This window comes from Dasypus novemcinctus, chromosome 17, assembly GCF_030445035.2.
Source record: "Dasypus novemcinctus isolate mDasNov1 chromosome 17, mDasNov1.1.hap2, whole genome shotgun sequence".
In the NCBI taxonomy this organism is placed as follows: Eukaryota; Metazoa; Chordata; class Mammalia; order Cingulata; family Dasypodidae; genus Dasypus; species Dasypus novemcinctus.
The window spans coordinates 66,452,728-66,474,366 of NC_080689.1; the positions used below are offsets into that span (position 1 = coordinate 66,452,728).

The following is a 21,639-nucleotide window of genomic DNA, read 5'->3' on the forward strand; positions in this document are numbered from 1 at the left end:
AGGGCTGATTGGCTAAAACTCCTAACAGTGACTGCCGGCCCCCACCCAGGCCCGCCCCGACACTGCTCGGTCAGGATTCGCCTGGCCCAGGCCTCGCCGACGTGGGCGGGATCGGGAGGACTCGGGGCTGGAGGTTGGCACCCTGCGGGACTCCCTTCGGCCGCCCCAAGTCCTGGCCGGCAGCTCGTGCTGTTTCGGTCGGATCCTCCTCGCACGACAGCCGTGTGCCTTCTCCGCGGCGCCGAGCGCGCGGCTGTGCTCCCCTCCTCCCGGGCCCCTCGGAAGGCATCCATCTTGCGGCCCAGTGGCCGCCGCCGGTCCTTCCGTCCTTCTGCCATCGCTTGCGTTCTCGCCGTCGGTAGGCGCTGGGGACGCGGGCTCCTCCAGGCCATCCGCGAGGCTCTGGCCAGCGCCGAGCCCGCGAACGGGCCTCGGGGCCTCTCGCCACCACTCACTGTGGCCGTGCCGTTGTACACCATTTCTTCCACCTCTGTGCGCCTCGGTTCATACTCATATGTAAAATGAGTATCGAGACAGTACTGCCGAGATGGGCGTGTGAGGATCAAGCGGTATCATTCCCGTGAAGTGCTTAACAGGCCGGCCCCACAGTTGGCGTTCAATAAATGTTTGTGTTTATTGTACCCCTGGGTCTGGAGTCTGCTCGGGGCCTGGGTGAGGGGAGATGGAATCAGGGTTTGCAGGTGACGCGAGGAGACCCAGGATCTTACGTGCTCGAAGAGAAAAGCAAAGCAATTAACGTGCACTTTTTGCTAAGAAACCTAGACCTCCCGCGGAGGTCCGGCCTCTGGCCCTTCTAGCCAGGCCGACTCCGTGGTAGACGAACCATAGACTGGCGGAAGTAGTTCGCTCTCTTCCTCTCCCGGCCCAACGATTTGGCGGAGCTTCTAGGGAGTTCTCTGGCGCGGGGTATTGTGGGCTTGCTGGACGGCCCCAACTCCGGGAAGAGCGAAGAAGCGGGACACTGAATAAGCTTCCAAGATGATGGTGAGTGGCACCTCGCGCATCCGTCGCCATCCGCCGCCATCTGGCCCGTAGCTGGCACCGCCCGGCCGTGGCCCATCCTGTAGGGTCTTCTCTTGCTTGCCCGGCTGTGTCGCCGCCCCGACCCAGCTTGTGGGCGACCGCGGCCCACCCTGCCTGGCTCGGTCCGGGTCGCAGCGGGGGCCGTTGGCGGGGGATATGTGGGGCGCGCGGGGAGGCCCCGGGCGGGCCGGCTGGGGAATACGAGCCCCAGGGTGCTTCGTGGCGGCGAACCCGCGCGTTGGGGACCCAGTGTTTGGATGCGCCCGGTCGGGTCCCGTGTGAAACGAGCACGGGACAGAGCGTGCTGACGCGGTCGAGAGCCTCACTTGAAAGCACCGGGTCTTTAGGAAAGATGAAATAAAGACGCTGTGTGCTTCCTACAATAGGCATCACGGCCCTTCTATTGGGCCGAGCTCAGGGTCTCATACGTGGTCGCTTGCTGTGCCCTAGTCTGCCTGCTGCAGTAAAATTGAGAGATTCCTCCGCTCGTAGTTTCATTCATTCCCGCACCGGTTCGTTCCTTAAACACACGCGTGTTTATTGCCTATTTAATGTAACACGCCGAGCTGGTCCCTTGGGGTGCAACTCCTCAGCCAGGAGAATGGGCAGGACAGATGAGGACGCCACACTCAGAGGCGGGGAGGCCCGGGCTTTGACCCTCGCCCTGTCTGCGTGTCCTAGTGTGACATTAGACCAGGCTTTTCTAGTTGACCACCTAACTCAGGGTGCCCTTTTCTTAGACTAGGGGGCTGTTGAATCCTGGAAGGCTTCCCAAAGATGCCCTCATCCACGTTGCCCCTTTTCTCCTTTTCAGAGCTGCAGATAGCTCCTCTGGGTCCCAAGCCTTGGCAGTATCTGATGAATTGCTGTTGAGCAAGTCCAACTCGTGCGGAGGTTTTAGCTCTCAGAATCCTGATGAAGATACTAGACAATTTACTCATTCATTTTGACCTATCCATCCCATTCAGTCCTCTTTTCTTTTCCTGCTTCCTTCAGCTTCCTATGTTTTGGTAGATGACACATATCTGTGAGGCACTCCGTGAATCCAGCTTGTGCCCAACATAGAAACCCCTGTTTTTTGTTGTTGTTGTTGTTGTTAGACCAGTAAAAAGAATTTATTGGGAAAAAGGGAAAAAGAACAGAGCTTGATGAGAAATGGAAGAGAAGAATGGAAATACACCCCAAGATCTGATGTGGATTCCTCTAGGCAGCAAGCCAAAACCCCTGCTTTATCTGCACCTTCTCCCCACATTGTACCTCCAGCATCACCTTTCTTCACATCTTCAGCATTACCTATTCCTGAAGTCACCTTTGCCTTCTGGGCAGAGATAGCATAGTATAGGAGTTGAGAGTAAGGGCTCTGGAGCCACTCTGAATGCCTGGGTTTGTAACTCAGCTCTACCACTTACTAGCCCTGTGACTTTGAGCATGTTAGTTAGTTTTTAGTCCTCAGTCTTTTACATGGAATAGCAATAAGTAAGGTATAGTTATAAGAGATTAAACGTGTTAATATATGTAAACTGCTTAAAGCCACGTGTATCAGGTATGTTAGCTGTTACTCTGCTGGGCAGTTGGTTGTTTACTTCCTTTCCTCCTGTAATCCCTCCGCTGTTGCTTAGGTTGACATTCACAGCACTTGGGATCAGAACCAAGGTTCTTCCCTTCACCAAGGGACTTGAGACCACAGTTGAACTGAGTCCTCTTCATCTCTGTCAGAGTACCTCTGTTTCCCTGCTCTGTTGACTGTCAAAGTCTCTCTTCTTTTTGGGATATGAAATTCTATTTCACCAAGAGTTTCACCTTGTTGTCATCAAATTGGTCCCAGGTATTCTAGAAGCCTTCTAGAATAGTAAAAGGGTCCCCCAAAACCTCAGTTCTTTGAGTATAGTACAGCTTGTACAGAGTGTAGTTCCTTGCCTTTGTGGTGTTTAGCATTGTCTTTGCATATAAACCTGTTCTTTTTTTTTATAGCAAGACCATCAAGCTTAATGATGCTTAATAGAAGTATTTAAGGAGGAACATCAAGCTAAATTCCCGTGCCTTCTGTGATAACCTTGGCCGATTGCTGGGTTCTTTATTCTTTCTTGAAGAGTGAAAATGAGTGATGCTGAAAAGCAACTTAGGGACAGAAACTGGGCTTGTGAAAGCTAGAAATGGATCCATACTGCCTGACCTGGTTGGTGCACTCTATTTTTGCCACCTTTAACTGTCCACAGGATCTCTTCTCTACTCAGCCATTTCTGTAGGGCCTAAATAGCATGTGGAACTTGAGTATGTGATCAGCTGCTTCCAAGCCCACCCCCCAATCCCCTTTTTAGCCATTTTTAAGTGGTATTAATTGCATTCACAGTGTTATGCTACCATCATCATCATCCATTACCATAACTTTTCCAGCACCCCCAACAGAATATTGCTTCATCTGAAGCCAAATCTAGGCATTCTACAAATCGAGATTATTGTAGTCATTATCATTGGGATGCTCTTTTAAGATGGATGGTGATACAAAAGTTGGGAGCAAGGGGAAGCAAAGAGATCCCAAATTATGGGACCCCCCTGTTCAACATGCTGGGGCTCTGAGGAATTGCTGGCCTGGTGGTAAGAAAGTGGTTGTGGTAGAAAGTGGCAGGTTGGCTATTGTAGATGAGGGTGCAGTTTCAAGGTCGGGATGTGAAAAAACCTACAAAAGCATTGGATAATTTAGCCTACTGGAGAGATGAAAGTACCTGTTGATGATAGTATGTAGGGATTGAGGCCCAAGTTGGTGTTTGATTTAAGTGTAAGACTTTATCTAGGGGACAGGGGTGACTTTCAGGCTGCCATAAGGAATGATTTAGCAGGACTAGGGGAGAATGGGGCCTTTCATGGTTACACATCTGTCCTTTACAGAAGGTACCAGGGACCAGGTCAGCTGAGGGGCAGGAAGGAATGCTGACAGTACAGAGAACCATTTCTTGCCTCGGGACTACCAGATTTAGGAGGTTATCTGCCAGACATTCTTTAGATAGATAAAAGTAGTGCTTGGGTGTATGTTCATTAAAAAAATGAAAATTGAAGACATGTTGAGTGAAGTAAGCCAAGACAGAAAAGGACAAATACTGTGATCTCATTGGTATGAAATAATTAGAATAAGCAGCCCATAGAGTCAGAATCTAAAATATAGGTTATTGGGGGATGAGGTAGGAGGACGGAATAGAAGCTAGGCTTAAATTGTGCAGAGTTTCTGTTTGGAATGATGCAAAAGTTTTGGTATTGGATGGTGGTAGTGATAGCACAACATTGTGAATGTAATTGACAGCACTGAACTATATATTTGAGTAAAAGGGGAAAATGTTAGGTTGTATATATGGTACTAGAATAAAATTTTTTTAAATCCATAGAACTGCACAACATGAACAGTGAAACTTCGGTTAAACATGGTGTAATAGTACAATTATAAAAACGTGGGGGAGGGAGTTGAATCAAACAGCAATATACAGCACAAGACATCAAAACCCACTTTACCCACTCTCTTCCTCAGTTTGTTGGTCTTCGTTCCCACCCCTTTTTGTGCATTTACTTTTTTTTTTTTTTTTTAAATGGAGGATGTGTGGAAAAGTGTGCACCTGCGGCATGCTTCTTTGAAACAAAAGTGTGTTTATCATGTCATAAGGTATTATCTCTGGGTGGAGACCCACACAATAAACAAGAAATTATTAATCTCCCAGCTTGGGAAGTCCTGCTATGTTCTCAGACAGAGGTCTTGTCTTCTCTTGTTTACCACAGTATTTTTTTTTAAGGAGATACCAGAATTTTGAACCCAGGACCTCATACATGGGAAGCAGGAAAGCAGGCACTCAACCACTTGAGCTATATCTGCTCCCCATCTCAGTAATTTTTTTAATGCCATCCCTCTGCTTAAAGCTTCCCTACATTGCAGGAATAAAATCTAAACTCTTTACCACGGCCTAAGTGTTGTTACCTGTCCGCCTCTTCAGCGTATTCAGATCTCCTTGCTCACCACCCTTCAGTTATACTGGCCAAAGGTGTTTAACTTTTTAAGGGAGGCCCAGTTAATAGAGTCAGTCACATGGGTTGCTGGACTGTGTTCCTGTTCCTGGTATGTGAATTTCTCACTCCTTATTAGGCTGAGGCAGCCCCTTGCTTTCCTGTGCCTTTCCTGATAACACACCTGAAATACTCCTAGGGTTGTTCTAGGACAGTGGCTTTCAAACGTTTTTTTAATAGCAATCTACAATAAGAAGTAAAACACAGGGGAGCCAATGTGGCTCAGCCATTGGGCGCCCACCTCCCCCTACATGGGAGGTGCTGGATTTGGGTCTGGTGCCTCCTTAAAAAAAAAAGAATAATGAGCAGACAACCAGCAAATAGGGGAGCCATCGGGGGGGGGGGGGGGGGGTGGAAATAGAAAAAAGGACTACAATGACATCTGAAGCCTATAAAAACAATTTTTAAAAAAAGATAAGTAAATTACAGCCTAGTAACAACATAACATACCCATAACTAATAAAATTTTGAAACAATTTACCTTTACATTCTGTTTTCACGCACAATCAGATCACACAAGCTCATCTTTGAAGGCTCAGGTTTGGATGCAAAGAATGAACTCTGGTTTGATAACCTGAGGAGTTACAGTCTGTGGTAATGGTCGCTAGACCAAAGATTTCTAAGCAGGCCCTTTAAAATAACTAAGTATTCCCTGTCTTCCCAACGCTTGTAAAACAGGTCTGCAAATTAAGCCCTGTCTGTAGGCATGGTGATTTAATGCATGGGAGCTTAATGCAGAATAGAAGGAGAAAAACTGCTTTAGGGCTTCTGACTGGAGATTAGTCACAAGACTGTTGGAGCCAGTGTGAGAGATTAAGGAGTGCAAATGTTGCTGTATGAATCAGATGTGTCATTTTGAGGCCAGGCATAGATGCTATTTGTCTGCCTATTTTCCTACACTACAGCTGAACATGATTGGTAAAGCAGCCCGGCTGGGCATCTCCAGGATAGCACCTGTTGCTACTGACACTTATCTGCTTCTCCTGGATTCCAGTGGATGTTTTGCTGGGGACTGAACACCGAGCATGGTCTGCTTCTTCCTCTTCCTGTGCTGTCACCCAATTCCTCGGCACAAGGAATAGGATCAGTAGTTGAAAAGGCTAAACTTATTCACCTGGACATTGGAGAGAGGACACATGATTTGATTGATTCTTTTGGACAAGATCAGTGTTTCTCAAACTATTTTCCTTTCTAGCACATCTACAGTGTTTGCTCTGCCCTTGGCAGTGTCTCTGGAGGTTGAGGCTGGTTGAAGAATAGATGTGGTGGACAGTGAGAGAATGTAGTTTTAAAATGCTTCTAGATAATTGTTTTGGGGAAAGTGGGAACCCTTTTTACTCTCTGTTTCACCTTGAGTCTCATTGTAATAGATGATTATGCTAGAGCTTATTAAAAGTAGCTAATTTCTCTCTTTTTTAGCCCACACCAGTTATCCTGTTGAAAGAAGGGACTGATAGTTCCCAGGGCATCCCCCAACTTGTAAGCAACATCAGTGCCTGCCAGGTGATCGCCGAGGCTGTAAGAACCACCCTGGGTCCCCGTGGCATGGACAAGCTTATTGTGGATGGCCGAGGTAAGTGTACAGAGTTCTTCAGGCCGGTGTGCAGGGAAGGAAGCTCCTGGGAAGTGTTCAGGACTGGCAGAGGTTGTGTCAGAAATCTTGATGCTCTTTGATCTCTGAGGGTTTGCTGACTCTGAAGTAGTTCCATTCCATATGTTATCCTGATTATTGAGCTGTGGAAATATATACGAGAAGCTGGGCTCAGGAGCCTGCTGCCTCACAGGGGCAGATGACCTAGAAACAGGAAATTGGGAGCAGTCTAAGCATCTCTGGGAGCTCAGAGAAGACAGACGGGGTTTCAGATTGGAAGGATGAGACAGACTTGGAGAAATAAAATAAAGGACATTTCAGTGGTGAGGAGTATGGGGAGAAATGAACACAGGACATTTTGAGGTCGTCATAGAGCAGTGTGACCCTAGCATTTGAGGGAAGCAGCAGAGAGCTGGCTAGACAAATAACAAGGGCCAGTATGTAGATACCCTGGAATCTAGACCAGAAAATGACTTAAGCAGCCCCTGAGAAGGGCACTTGACAGAAACAGTTGACAGACTGAGGGCCTGGAATCTCTTGGCAGTCATACTGCTGCACGGTGGGTAGTTTGGCACTTCAGGTTTTCTTAGCAGCAGCCCTGGCTTCCCAAGTGCCTGATGTAGCTCACTTGAGTCTGACCTGAGGGCTGTCCACAACAAGGGTTGTTGAGAGCACAAAGTGGTCTCTGAACCTGGACATTGGGATATTTTGTGAGGGTGACAAGGTCAACTCTTTGTATTTGCCTTTTTTCACTTCTAACAATAACCATTTGCAATTGCCTGTAATTGCTGCCATCATATTATGAAACCAAGAGAAGAAGAAAATGCCCCTTTGTGCTCCACTGTATTTATTGACATGTGAGATACTCGGGTAAAGACTGTGTTGAGAGTATCTAAGTGGTTACTCATTTTCATTTTTAAAATCTTTTTAATGTCTGGTTGAGCTATGCCAAGTGCTGTTAAGAGAGAATCTAGAGTTCATGGTCTTTGGAAGCGAATGATTTTATGTGGCCCTTTTTGCACAGAGCTTTTTTTTCCCCTTAATTAATTTACTTCAATAATGTTGCAAAAACATGATGTGCAACGAACCACCAGGACACAAGTTATTGTATTCCTAACAGGTCAAAGGGAAATAAAATATCACACCTCCTTTTAGTAAATCAAGATTAATCCTAGTTTTTTTTTTTTTTGTTTTGTTTTTTTTGTCTTTTTAAAAAAGAGACATAGATCACAAATGTTACATTAAAAAATATAAGATATAAGAGGGAAATGGACTTGGCCCAATGGATAGGGCATCCACCTACCACACGGAAGGTCTGCGGTTCAAACCCCGGGCCTCCTTGACCAGTGTGGAGCTGGCCCATGTGCAGTGCTGATGGGCGCAGGGAGTGCTGTGCCATGCCGGGGTGTCCCTCGCATAGGGGAGCCCCACATGCAAGGAGTATGTCCCGTGGGGAGAGCCGCCCAGCGTGAAAGAAAGTGCAGCCTGCCTAGGAATGGCACCGCCCACACGGAGAGCTGACACAACAAGATGATGCAACAAAAAGAAACACAGATTCCCAGTGTTGCTGATAAGGATAGAATTGGTCACAGAATGGACCAGTGAATGGACACAGAGAGCAGACAATTGGGAGGGGCGGGTAAGGGGAAAGAAATTTAAAAAAAAAAAAAAGAGGTTCTACCATATACCCCCCCCCCAACTGCTCCCACATCAAGAACCTCTTTCTTCATGGTGGCACATTCATTGCATTTGGTGAATACATTTTGGAGCACTGCTGCACTGCATGGATTATAGTTTACATTGTAATTTACACTCCCCCCAGTACATTCAGTGCGTTATGGCAGGACTACATCGTCATCTTGCACACACAGTCACCGGAACTGACTTTCTTACCTGTAAATGACAATTCTAGACTAGGCAACCTTATTTGAATAGCGTTAAAAATGATCACAGTACATTAATTTTGTTAAATGACAGTATGTGAAGTCATGGTAGCAAAAATGTTTTTGAAATATATATCAAAGTGCAATAGTGTCTAACAAACTCTGAACTGTGCTCTATGTGAATGATACCCCAAGGGCTGTGCAGTCAGGGCCCTAACCACCATCAGTATTTACTAGCTAGGCTTATGTAATTAAACAATAAGCAATGGTTTAAGGGCTATAACTTCAGAAAGTCTGTAAATAAAAAGTGTGGTGGGGTCAGTGTTGAATCTTTGTAAAAAGATCAGATGAGTCTTCTTCCCCTTGATTCCCTCTTGCCTCAGCTAAAGAGTGTATATGGGATCTAGGTTCAACTAAAAGGCGGAATTTAAGGAAGGGACTTTAAATTTTTACTTTGTATTTGTTTTTTGTTTTTTTTTTAAGGCAAAGCAACAATTTCTAATGATGGGGCCACAATTCTGAAACTTCTTGATGTCGTCCATCCTGCAGCAAAGACTTTAGTGGACATTGCCAAATCCCAGGATGCCGAGGTAGGAAAATCAATCTTGTGTGTTTAATGAAGGTGGGAACATATGCCTAATTGCTCCCTCACTCTCCTTCTTATAGAAGTTTTGGTTTTTTAAATCTAAAATTATAGTTGTACAAATTATATATGCTTATAAAAATATCTAGACAGAATGAGTAGTCTTTTAAAGTTCATACTGCTCTGTTGCTCTTAGCTTTTCACATTCTTTGACACATTGGTGAATAGCCGTGATCTTTCGATATAAACTGCGTTTATAACCTGAGTTCTTAGGATTGAGCCTCTGTTCTGTCAGTCATAGGAGTAGCTAGGTACATAATTAAACTTCATTTTGTCACCTTATAATATGGAGGTTCCCTGTCTGCCTTTTAAAAAACACTTTGCTTCTAATACTGGAGTCTTGATGATAAATGTTCACAGAGACAGGTTTGCATTTTAATATACTTTAGAGATTGTATTATTGGTATGTCCTGAAGATTAAAATTCTGATTAGGACTAGTAAATAGCCTATAAAACTCTGTGTCTTATAATTTTAAAGTAGGAATTATCTGGATTAAACAAGGGAATAATATCTTTATGTTCAGAAATCTGGCACTCAACCCTTTCTCTACAGTAATTTGTTTTCTTTTTTGAGAACCCCTTATCTTATGCAGTGGACACAGTGAGTCAAAATTAAATTCCACCAAATCAGAGGATAGATGGTTTTCTTAGTTTTTATTCCTTTTCTCTCTCCTTAAAAATAGGATTTAGGTCCCAACATAGAAAGTTGTCATATAAGAAAGATTAGCAGACTAGTAACCTACTTATTCCAAATAGTGCTTAATAAATAAAGGATTTGGCTGGTCCTCGGAGGTTTGTTTTAGTGGGATTTGGCTGAAAGTATTTTTTTTGTAAACTTCTGCAATACTTTGTGCTACTTACAGAATATTTCTCTCACGTATCTCGCATCTAGTTATTTGTGACATCATCCACTTAATTGTGAGCATAAGAGACTGTCTTATCTATCACGGTACCTTTCTTGTATATAATTAATAAGTGGTCAGTTATTTTGCACATGTAATTTCATATTCTGAAAAATTCTGATTGTCTAAATAGCCCTTTTTAGAGAATGGGCCTGGCTGGGGGATTAATTTTGGAGCTCAGGACCATTCGACAAGATGATACTAACCTGTCATCACTTTCCTTCTACTTGGTGCAAATATTATGCTGCCAGAAAACCTGGTTTAAATAGGTAGACTGCCTAAAAGTGGAGTTTGGGAGCTTTTACTCCTTGAACATCAGAAAATGTGTGTTTCTTGGCACACTCTTCCAGGTTGGTGATGGCACCACGTCCGTGACCCTGCTGGCCGCAGAGTTTCTAAAGCAGGTGAAACCGTATGTGGAGGAAGGTTTGCATCCCCAGATCATCATTCGAGCTTTCCGCACTGCCACACAATTGGTATGAGAGTGCTAGTGAACCTGGCATCGTGCGTGGGCACCTTGGCATTTCTTAGTGAGGATAGTGCCTTTCCTGGAGGGTGGAGGGACGGGGGAACAGGATTCCTTGGGCTTTTGTTTCCTACCTCCATTAGCCTTAGATGAGTCTGAATCTCAGTTCTACCATTCAGTAGCTATTTGATTAGATACACTACTTCATCTCTTTGGTCTTCAGGTTTCCTTGTAGATGATGACTTGCAGTGATTAAAGTAACTAGTACTGTGCCTGACATGTCATAGGCTCTCAGTAAATGAAAACTCTTTTTAGTTTTATTAAGTACCTCATGGCACAATGGGAAATACAGCTTTTATTCACCACCCTGCCTTCATTCTGTGACCAGGAGCAAATCACTTACTCCTTCTATGTCTTATTTTCTCCCATACTATCACTCTTTCAGGGTGGTAACATTAAAAATGAGAGCGTATATGAGGAGTACTTTTGAGAAGATACTCAAAAGTAGTTGTTAAAGCTGTTATTTATTAAGCCAGAAGTTTGTGACTTGTTTCCACTAACATCTTTTAGTATGTTATTTGCATATCCAGAACTTAATCTTGGAAACACTGATGATTCTTCACAACTGTACCTATCTACATTTCTGTGTAGCTAGCTTTTAGGGCTTTCTAAATTCTAGGGTTTTCTATTCTGGGCAGCTACAAGATCTAGTAAAGGCTTCATCTGAACAGTAGAAAGTCTTTTAGGATTTGGGAGTAAACAGATTAAGGACTAACAAGAGAGACTGGGGTCTGCATTTCCAGTTTGTCTTGAGCATGAGAGACTCACCCAATTTCTGTTCCTGGCAGGCAGTTAACAAGATTAAAGAGATTGCTGTGACTGTGAAGAAGGAAGATAAAGTGTAAGTTTGCCTTGGGCTTTGTCACAACCTTGACTTCCTGTAGCCACATTGGAGATACAGAGGCATGTTGCAGTCACTACATGGGCCTGGGGCTCTTTGGCTCTTGCCAGACCCTTGGCTGAGCCCCAGCCCACACAGCTCAAAAAAAAACTGTAGACTGTAGTTAAAAAGCTGTCACACATGAGGTCTTTTACCATGGTCACCATCTGTCACTTACCAGCTGCCCTAAAGATACAGAAGATGAAGTTGAAGAGGGCCAGGTTTACAGGCTAGAACAGAAGTCATCTCATTACAGTCAGATAAGAGGGGTTTTCAAGGCTTGATGCAGGTCCTTCCCTTGTTTCCCAGGGAGCAGAGGAAACTACTGGAGAAGTGTGCCATGACTGCTCTGAGCTCCAAGCTGATCTCCCAGCAAAAAGTCTTCTTTGCTAAGATGGTGGTTGATGCAGTGATGATGCTTGATGATTTGCTGCAGCTGAAAATGATTGGAATCAAGAAAGTGCAGGGTGGCGCCCTAGAGGTAAGCCTGCTCCAGCCTCCCTGGGGAGCTCCTTGCCTTCACATTGACCCTTCAGTCAGCTTGAGGGAGGAGGGGGGCACACACTGCTGATGTAGCAAGGACTAGTGTTGGCCTGGCAGTCAGACCTGGGCAGTACTCTCCAGACTGCCAGTTCAGGCTGTGACCATGGCTGTATTTTGTAACCTCTGTGAACTTTTATTTGCTTGTCAGCAGAGTAGAAAATTGGACTAGTTGATTTTCAGAATCTCAGGCTCTCTGTGTCTGAGATAATAACCCAGGTAAATTAATTGTGACCCATTCAATTAATAAAACCTGAGAAATACTTTTCAGTCCATTTTTCATTCTGTATGATGTGGTTGAGCGCTCCCTTTCGTTTGTTTTCAGTAAATAATACATACTTCAAACTGTGTGAAAGACCTGAAAGTGAAACATAAATCTCCCCTAACCTACCTCTGCTCCCGATGCAACGATTATTATCTGTGTATGTATCCTTCCAGAATTGCTCTGTGCATATACAAGCATGTGTGTAAATACTGCTTTTCTAAACACATGGTAACTTCAATACAAAGTAGTCTTTTTCATTTAATAGTCTGTTTGAGTAATTAGTCCAAATCAGCATGTATCTCAACCTGGTTCTGTCCCATAGAACTTTCTGCAGGACTGGGACTGTTAGAAACCCTCCTGTCTAATAATACATAGCCACTCTCCATGTGTGGCTGTTGAGCACTTAAAATGTGCCTAGTGTGACTGAGAAATCAGATTTTTCATTTTAATGTTAACGTACTCATTCTTTTTATAACTCAGTAGTGTCTGGAAACATTTTTTGCCCCTTTTTTCTTTTTTCTTTTTTTTGGTCTGGAAACTTTTTTTAAGGAGGTACCAGGGATTGGACCCAGGACCTTGTTGTACATGGGAAGCAGGTGTTCAGCCACAGCTACATTCACTCCCCTGGAAACATTTTTTATATATATATATTTTTTTTTAGTATTTATTTATTATTATTATTTTTAATTACATTAAAAAATATATATGAGGTCCCATTCAACCCCACCGCCCCCCACTCCCCCCACAGCAACACTCTCTCCCATCATCGTGATACATCCATTGCACCTGGTAAGTTCATCTCTGAGCATCACTGCACCCCATAGTCAATGGTCCACATCATAGCCCAGACTCTCTCACGTTCCATCCAGTGGGCCCTGGGGGGATCTACAGTGTCCCGTAATTGTCCGTGAAGCACTATCCAGGACAACTCCACGTCCCGAAAACGCCTCCACATCTCATCTCTTCCTCCCGTTCCCCACACCCAGCAGCCACCATGGCTACCGTTCCCACACCCATTCCACATTTTCTCTGTGGACATTGGATTGGTTGTGTCCATTGCACACCTATGTCAAGTGAGGGCTTAGATTGCACATGGGTACTGGATGCACTCTTCCCGCTTCTAGTTGTAGACACTCTAGGCTCCATGTTGTGGTGGTTGACCTTCTTCAACTCCATGTTAGCTGAGTGGAGTAAGTCCAATAAGTCAAAGTGTAGGAGCTGAAGTCTGTTGAGGCTCTGGGCCTGGGTGTCATATTATCAGTCCAGAGATTCAAATCCCCTACATATATCTTAAACCCAGCACCAACTACAATTCCAATAAAGTAGCATGCAAGTCTTGTGAAAAGAGATCCCCTCTGAGTCCATTTCCATCACGCAGAAACACCAGCTCCAAAGAAGGGCCATCTGTCATGGCAGTGAACCCCTTCTGCCATGACCATAGAACCCGTGGGTCTCTTTATCCCTCAAAAGAACCAATACCTGGGGTTGTATCTACCTTATCTGTCTCTTAGACTCTGTTCAGTTGTACATAGGGGTATTCCTTCTGACAACCTCCAGACTCTTTTTTAGAGACTCACAGCCTTATAATCTCATTTCTCCTTTCCATTTCCCCCTTACATTAGGTCAAACCGCTTCCCGAAGTCATGTTATTATATGTAGACAGGTATATTCTGCTGTTCCGCATTGAATCTTTAATTCAAGGTCATTTTCTAGTTGCTTCTTCAGCTGGTATGTGGTAGTGATCCCTCGGTGCCAGGGAGGCTCATCCCCGGGTGTTGTGTCCCACGCTGGGGGGATTGCATCACATCTACACGCTGAGTTTGGCTGTGAGAGTGGCCACATTTGAGTAACATGAAGGCTGTCAGGAGGAAACCCCCAGGCACAATGCTACTCTAGGTCTTGTTCTTATTGCAGGTGCATAGGCTCAAAAGTGTAGCCATTAGTATCAAGAGCCCACTGTTGGGCCCTCCTTCCTTCCTGGTTCTTGCCGTTGCACCTGGAGGATTGCCGCTGCTCTCCCAGGGCCCACAACAGTGACCCCCCGGCCAGGAGCCCAGTACCCCCCCAGCTGTTGTTTTTAATTGTTTCCACTATGAGTATATATAGACATTACCATATACCCTGGGCATATGCCCTGTATAACTCCCTGTCAACCATATATATCCTGTCAATAACATCCCATATCAGTATTCCTCCGCTGCCATTGTTGAACCACTCTGTGATCCAAAACTTCCCGTAAAGTGAATCCCAACATAATGCCAGCTTCAGAAGAGTCTTAGATCACCAAAATTCATATATACAATATACAGTATTTCCCCAGATCCACCATAAAACCTTTTCCCTTCCATAGCAATAATCTTTTAACTTATTCATGTCATATTTCCTGAAACTGATGTACAGATTCCGAAACTATAGTTTTCAAACAAGGTAACATTTGTGCTTACTATGTGGTCCATACTTTAGGTTGTACAGTTTTCTAAATTTTTTAGTTATCCTATGTTTTGTCTTATGGTTTTCATTATTAGTCTGTCGTCCCCTATATGTTTTTGGTGTAATATTAGCTGTTTTATATTCATCCTCGTGTACTCTCACATAACTCCTCTTTTGCCCCCTTATTTACCTTTGTTCCATCCATTGCACGTCCATTTTCCCCTCCCCTTAGGCATTTTTTATATTGGTGCCTCCATGTTGCTTTGGCCTTACCTTAATCGTTCCTCTTTCTTTTCCTGCCTCACTTTTTCACTCATTCTCGGTGGCCTCAGTCAGGAGAGATTTGGACAGGGGCCATTCAGGGTTTTTTTGTTTTGGTTTGTTTTTTTGTGTTTCCCCTTCCAAATTTCATTTTCTCTCTCATTTTCTCTTCTCTTCCTCCTGTCTTGCACATGTCAGACCAGGGGACTGAAAATTTCTTCATGTAAGAAAGCTAAGAGGCATCTGGGGGTCTTCTGAGATGTCCCTATCTTTGGCCCCCAGTACCACTTATTTTTCAGTCCTTTCTCTGAAAATGGCTTTACTTGAAATTTTTCATCTTCTCATAGGCCTCCCTATTCCCAGAAATGCTTGCGATTAGGTTGGCATCCACTAAACTGAGATCAGAATTAAGAATCTTGTCTGGTGAGAAAGTCAGGGGCTTTAAGCCACACTTGTGTTTTTCCCAGACTGTTCTACATTCATTAAATGCATGTAAAACCCTTAACATAGAACTTGACACACACTGTTGAATAAATGGTGGTAATAATTATTTATCTTTTTCTCAGGATGAACTGACAGCTTCCTGATATATGGTCTTTGGTCTTACCGCTCCCCTGAGCCTCACACTCCTGTATCTTAACTACTGCTGAGCTCATTATTTTGTCCTCAAAACCTATACAGTTATTGTATTCCTGTCACAGTTGGTATCACCACCACTTACACAGTCACTCAAACCAGAAATCTGGGATCATCTTTGAAAACCTTTCCGAATTCTCCACAACCTGTCAGTCACCATAGTCTCATTTTACTTGATGATTTACAAGTTATTCCTTCAGTCTGTCTCTTCCTGTTCCCAGGATCACTCCCCTGGCAGTAGTCACCCTTCCATCTTGTATCTCCTAAATAAATCTATCGTACTTCCTGTTGCAGGGTGAAGTTCCCAAATTTACTCCCCTGCTTAAAGCTTTTCTATGGTTTCCTGTTGCTGCAGGCTAAGAGCCAGGCCTTGGCATAGCCCATAAGGCTCTTTTAACCTCCCTCTGCCCACCCTTCTTCCTCCTGGCTGCACCTTGCCTTGTACTTTGTATTCCAGCAACTTCAAATGGCTTTTCATTCCCTGATTCCACAACACTGCGCTTCACATTGCTTGGAAACAATCCCTTTCTTCATTTTCCTCTGCTTGACTAATTTCTGCTCATCCATCATAATTCAGCTCCGGCATCACCCCCTCTAGGCGGCCGTGGATTTGAATGATGCAACAGATAGGAAATGGGGACAGAGATACTCCTTTGCAAAATAGTACTAGCAGAGAATCTACAGGTTATTGAACCAAATACCTTTTTTTTTCCCCTACTAGAAGGGAATTTGGTCATTAAGAGATATCCGAGGTTTGAACCTAAGGCTACTGAAAGTGCTGAAGTTAGTCCCAAGTGCAGCATGCCACCTGTTATACCATACTGTTAGATCCATCCCACAGGAAGCACTGTTCAGAGCAAGGGGTAGAAGTTTGTTCTGAGGGATCGAGATATGGGGAGTCAGGGTGATAGCTTGGGAACTGTGCAGGAAGTCTGAAGTCTCTGATCCTTATGACCATGTTTTCATGTGAATGCCTGTGTGCAATGCAAGGAGGGGTATGTGGAGGTATGTGCAATAGGAGACTAGAAGCTTGGCTGTTGGGGTCAGAGGGGGAAGCACTGAACAGCCTCTGCCTTATTCAGAAATGTCTGGTTCCTTTCCTGGCAGTGTATTTAAATACTTAGACTATTATCTCTTGGCGAGTGCTTCTGAGACCAGCCTTAGAGCAGCCCAGACAGGCTTCTACCATGCTTAGTTTTTACAACTGAATGATTTTCTTTATGCTGAAGGGACAATTAAAATATGTTTCATTCTTATTTGTTTGTTAATTGTTCCTAACTATGTAAAAATGGAAATTTTTTTTGTTACAAAACTGAAATAAAGACAATTGATTCATTGTTTTGGGTTCACAGGAATGGCCAAGCAGTAGGCCAGCAAACCACTCTCTCAGTTTATTTCATGCCAGTACCAAACCGTTCAACTTGTTTGGTTTTTTTTTTTTTTCTTTCTTTTTAAAAACAGGAGTCCCAGCTGGTAGCTGGTGTTGCATTCAAGAAGACTTTCTCTTACGCTGGGTTTGAAATGCAACCCAAAAAGTATGATAATCCCACGATTGCCCTTTTAAATGTTGAGCTCGAGCTGAAAGCTGAAAAAGATAATGCTGAAGTCAGAGTCCACACAGTTGAGGTAAGCATTGCCAGTTAACAGTGGCATGGAAATGGGCAGCTTTCTGGACCAAAACCTTGGGTCTTCAGAGCTGTTTTGGACCCAGCTCTGCTTCTCAGGCCTACCGTGGGCTTCTTTTCCTGCCCCCACTCCCCACCTAAATACTGATGTCATATACAGTGCCCATTTCTTTTTTCACTCTGTAGTCTCCCTGAGTGACCTTAACCTGAGAGATTTGGATAGGGGGACGACCTGCTTGAAATATTGTGCTGTGGCCTGAGGGGGTGAGTGGGGGCTCTCCAGCTGCACAGCCTACACAGTTTTTTGATTCACATTTTTTGGGAGGACAGATGTGGGCTCCTCTTCTAGACTGGGTCCTACTCTGCAGTGACTGGTAGGCTTTTCATTGATAGGATACCAGTGTCACTCAGCTATAAGCAGGTGTTCTTGGGGAAATGTGTCCCCAGTGCACAGTGATCTTTGTCATACTCCATGGATGCAGTGCCTCAGAGAAAAGCGAGAATTCATCTAGGCTAAACTGTTTCTCACACCTTGGTAATGCTAACTCTGGAGTGACTCTCTGCCCTGGGATTACTTACGCTTTTGCGTTTAAAGGTTTTAGATGGTCCCTAAGTTATTTTCTTATCTTGCTTCTTTGTTTGCTTGGAGGGGCTTATCCTGTTTACCCCTATTAATTCCCAGATAAACCAGCATGTTTTATTTTGGGGGGTATACTTTAGCTAACCCTCAGAGTGTCCACACCCTTTTCTGGCTCTCTTTCTTCAGGATTATCAGGCAATTGTTGATGCTGAGTGGAGCATTCTCTATGACAAGTTAGAGATGATCCATTTGTCAGGAGCCAAAGTTGTCTTGTCCAAACTCCCCATTGGGGATGTGGCCACCCAGTACTTTGCTGACAGGGACATGTTCTGTGCTGGCCGAGTGCCCGAGGAAGATCTGAAGAGGACGATGATGGTAACCAAATTTTCACAGGCTGCTTCTTGACCTTCTTGGCCCTGGATGGGTTTTCATTTACCCCTGGTGTGATAGAGTATACTCTCAGGTTGACATGTGAATTCAGCCTTACTTTGTTTTTTTTGCCACGAAGAATTTCCTGGTTGAATTCTGTTTTCAAGCGTGCTTGTGCACCCACTCTGTTTCCAACGTATGTGTTCAGTAGTGCAAACTACTTTAAAGTTATTTTAGGGAACAAGTCTGGTGGAGGGGGAGCCTAAAGTAAAGGTGTGATTATTTTGACAAATCAAGTATTGATGCTTTCAGCCAGGTTTCCTCCCTTTCTTCTTGAGTATCTTATGACAGATACTTGTACTTCTAAAGCACTGTTCCTGAGTTCAATTGCTGGGCCCAAAGCACTGTAGTTTCAGGGAGTGGGTAATCTTGTGTGAAGTGTAAGGGAGACCTCATCTCTTTTTGGCTAGACCTGTTTCACGTGGGTGGGTGGTAAGTTTCACCCTTGGGCAAGGGGGAAGAGAGGGCTTTGGGGCACCGTAACAGTCTAGTGTGAGAGTTGACTTTGAGACTTCTGGCTTGTGAGTGTTTGCTGCTAGATGACCCTGCCTTCCTGGTGCTCCTCAGGCCTGCGGAGGCTCAATCCAGACCAGTGTGAATGCGCTGTCAGCAGATGTACTGGGCTGCTGCCAGGTCTTTGAAGAGACCCAGATTGGAGGCGAGAGGTGAGCAGCCTGGGCTGCCTGTTGGCTGAGCTCAGGAGACCTGCCAGGGTCTGGCCTAATGCCGTGTTTTGGGTGTGGTGTACAGCATGTGCTGCTATTTTATTTTTTTAAATGCTGCTCTTTTTTGAGGATTCATCTTTTGGGGCATAAACACTGGTATAGGGCGTTTTGGGGGGTGGGGAAGAAAGTCTAGTTGGGTCTAAAGTCTGACTCCACAGTATTTTGTATCCCAGAGGTACAGCCTCAGAACTTGCCAAGAACACATGTGTAGGGTTAGGATTAGGAAACCTTAGTGAAGAACATAAGCGCAGCTACTGGGTGGCTGGAGGGGTTGGCAGTGAGGTCATTATGCAGCAGGTTGGTGGCAAAAGTTCACATATGTATGGTTTGACCCTTGGTGTAGGTACAATTTCTTCACTGGTTGCCCCAAGGCCAAGACTTGTACCATAATCCTCCGTGGTGGTGCTGAGCAATTTATGGAGGAGACGGAGCGGTCCCTGCATGATGCCATCATGATCGTCAGAAGAGCCATCAAGGTAGTAGGCTGGTGGCTTCCTGCCTGTGCAGTCCTATATTCTGCCTCCCTAGCTGATCAAACCTTGGATTTCTCTGGGGGATCCTTCCCTATATTGCCTGCCCTTTCCCAGGTGGCACAGAGGACCTTGGTTTGCGCTAGAATGAGATAAAAACTGAGTCTTAGTTTCTCAGAAGTAGGCTAAGCCTTATTCTTGACTAGTGACTTGAGAAGCTGATGTAGTCACCACCCCAGAGATTGGGCCAGAAGCCATTAGGTTCACCAGGATGAGAATGGGGTGTGCTACCCAACTCTGGCAAGATGGGGCCATGTCTGGGCTTCTTGGGGCTTGGGATGGGGGAGGGAATGAGCTCTTCTCTTGCTGGCCTGGAGGAACTGGACCTGCTGAGTGGCCCAGCTGGGCTGCACCTGGAGGTCGGACCAGGGGCCCACTTACACTGGGAGGTGGGTTGGATCTCTGCAGAACGATTCAGTGGTGGCTGGTGGCGGGGCCATCGAGATGGAGCTCTCCAAATACCTGCGAGATTACTCAAGGACCATTCCAGGAAAACAGCAGCTGTTGATTGGAGCATATGCCAAGGCCTTGGAGATTATCCCACGCCAGCTGTGTGACAATGCGGGCTTTGATGCCACAAACATCCTCAACAAGCTGCGGGCTCGGCATGCTCAGGTGGGTACTTCCTCTCCTGAGGGCCCAGAGATTGGGTGGGTGGAGCGAGGTGCTAGTGTGTGCTGCGCTTCCTTGAGCTCTGTGTGCTAGGCCCTGGTGCCAGGGCTAGAACTCCCCTCATACCAGGGCATCGTACCTCTTGTGTGGGCAGAGGGTAAGCTGCAGTTCCAGGCTGCAGTTTCAGGGCTTCCACCCGAGTGTGCTCTCCTCAAGGGCCTGCCCTGCAGAGGAGCGCCTGCAGTCCTGTGCCTAGAAGCACATGCTGCCCACAGGGCATTGGGTTCCTAGGGTACTGGTGGAAGCACTTGGGAGCCCTGCTGACCTGGGTTCTAGCCCACCATCTCCTAGTCGTAACCTTGGGCTAGTTAGGTAAACCGCTGAGATTTTAATTTCTCTGTTTGTTAAATCTGTGATGTGTGTTAAGTGCTTAGTGTTGTGACAGCAGCACCTTGCTTCTGACTTGTGTTAGGACTTTTAAGCAAATCACATTCTCTCTCTGGGTATTTTTCCTTGTTTGTAAAACCAGGGACTAACTGACACAAAGGAGTGATAAAATAGGGAAGGGATTGCCAGATGTTTTGAAAAGTACATATTTCTTGTTTCTCCTAAGAATAATGGTTTGGTATACATAGTTCTCAGGTGTCCTGTGGACACAGCCTTCCTCAAACCCAGCAGCTTGCCTGGGAGAGGGCCAGTGCTTGTGTGATGAGCATGCCCCTGCTCTGAAGGGATGGCGGTCAGGGGCAGGGATGGGAAGAGGGGCACTTTCCAGGTTCCTGTTGAGACTGTAGGAAGATGTGGTCCTTCCAGGGAAATGCTGTCAAGTAGAGAGCCAGACGACTCTTAAGTATTTCCCAGTGTTTTGGAGGAAATGCAAGGAGAAATTGGGGTACAGTTCAATATTACCTGTTTCCTCTTTTTTCAGGGGGGCATGTGGTATGGGGTGGACATCAACAACGAGGACATTGCTGACAACTTCAAGGGCTTCGTGTGGGAGCCAGCTATGGTGCGGATCAACGCACTGACGGCAGCCTCGGAGGCCGCGTGCCTCATTGTGTCCGTAGACGAAACCATCAAGAACCCGCGTTCCACAGTGGATGCTCCCCCGTCAGTTGGCCGGGGCCGAGGCCGGGGCCGCCTGCATTGAGAGGCACCTCACCCCATCACACAACTGGCCGGCGGGCTGGCTACAGGGTGTGCTTGCTCTCCCTATCTTGATTGATGTTTCAAGGAAGGGGTAGTCATTGTCCATTCTGTTCTCACTGGAGGGTATTTAAATAAAACTTAAGGCCCAGAATTATCTTTGGACATTATTTGGATGATTACTGCTAAGATTTTTAGCTTTGGATGTACTCACCCTACTGGCAGAAAAGAGATGATTTTTCCCTCCTTTGGGCTAAGTCCTCAGCTGCCTCTGGTGACTGTTCATGGTGGGGTACCAGTAGGTTGCCTCTGCCGGGCCTTGTATTTGGAGGTAGGGTCAAATAAGG

At 45.4% G+C, this 21,639-nt stretch overlaps 1 protein-coding gene across 1 annotated transcript; it reads left to right on the plus strand.

Annotated features, from left to right (window-relative positions):
• The first annotated feature begins 55 nt into the window (after nt 1–55).
• Nucleotides 56–21,446, plus strand: CCT7 (chaperonin containing TCP1 subunit 7). Its single transcript, XM_004465477.4, has 12 exons — nt 56–1,005; nt 6,508–6,661; nt 9,046–9,152; nt 10,458–10,583; nt 11,422–11,474; nt 11,823–11,994; nt 17,107–17,271; nt 18,037–18,225; nt 18,847–18,944; nt 19,348–19,480; nt 19,943–20,149; nt 21,075–21,446. Exons 1-12 carry the CDS (start codon nt 1,000–1,002, stop codon nt 21,294–21,296), a joined length of 1,632 nt encoding a protein of 543 aa, XP_004465534.1. The 5' UTR covers nt 56–999; the 3' UTR covers nt 21,297–21,446.
• Nucleotides 21,447–21,639: the final 193 nt, after the last annotated feature.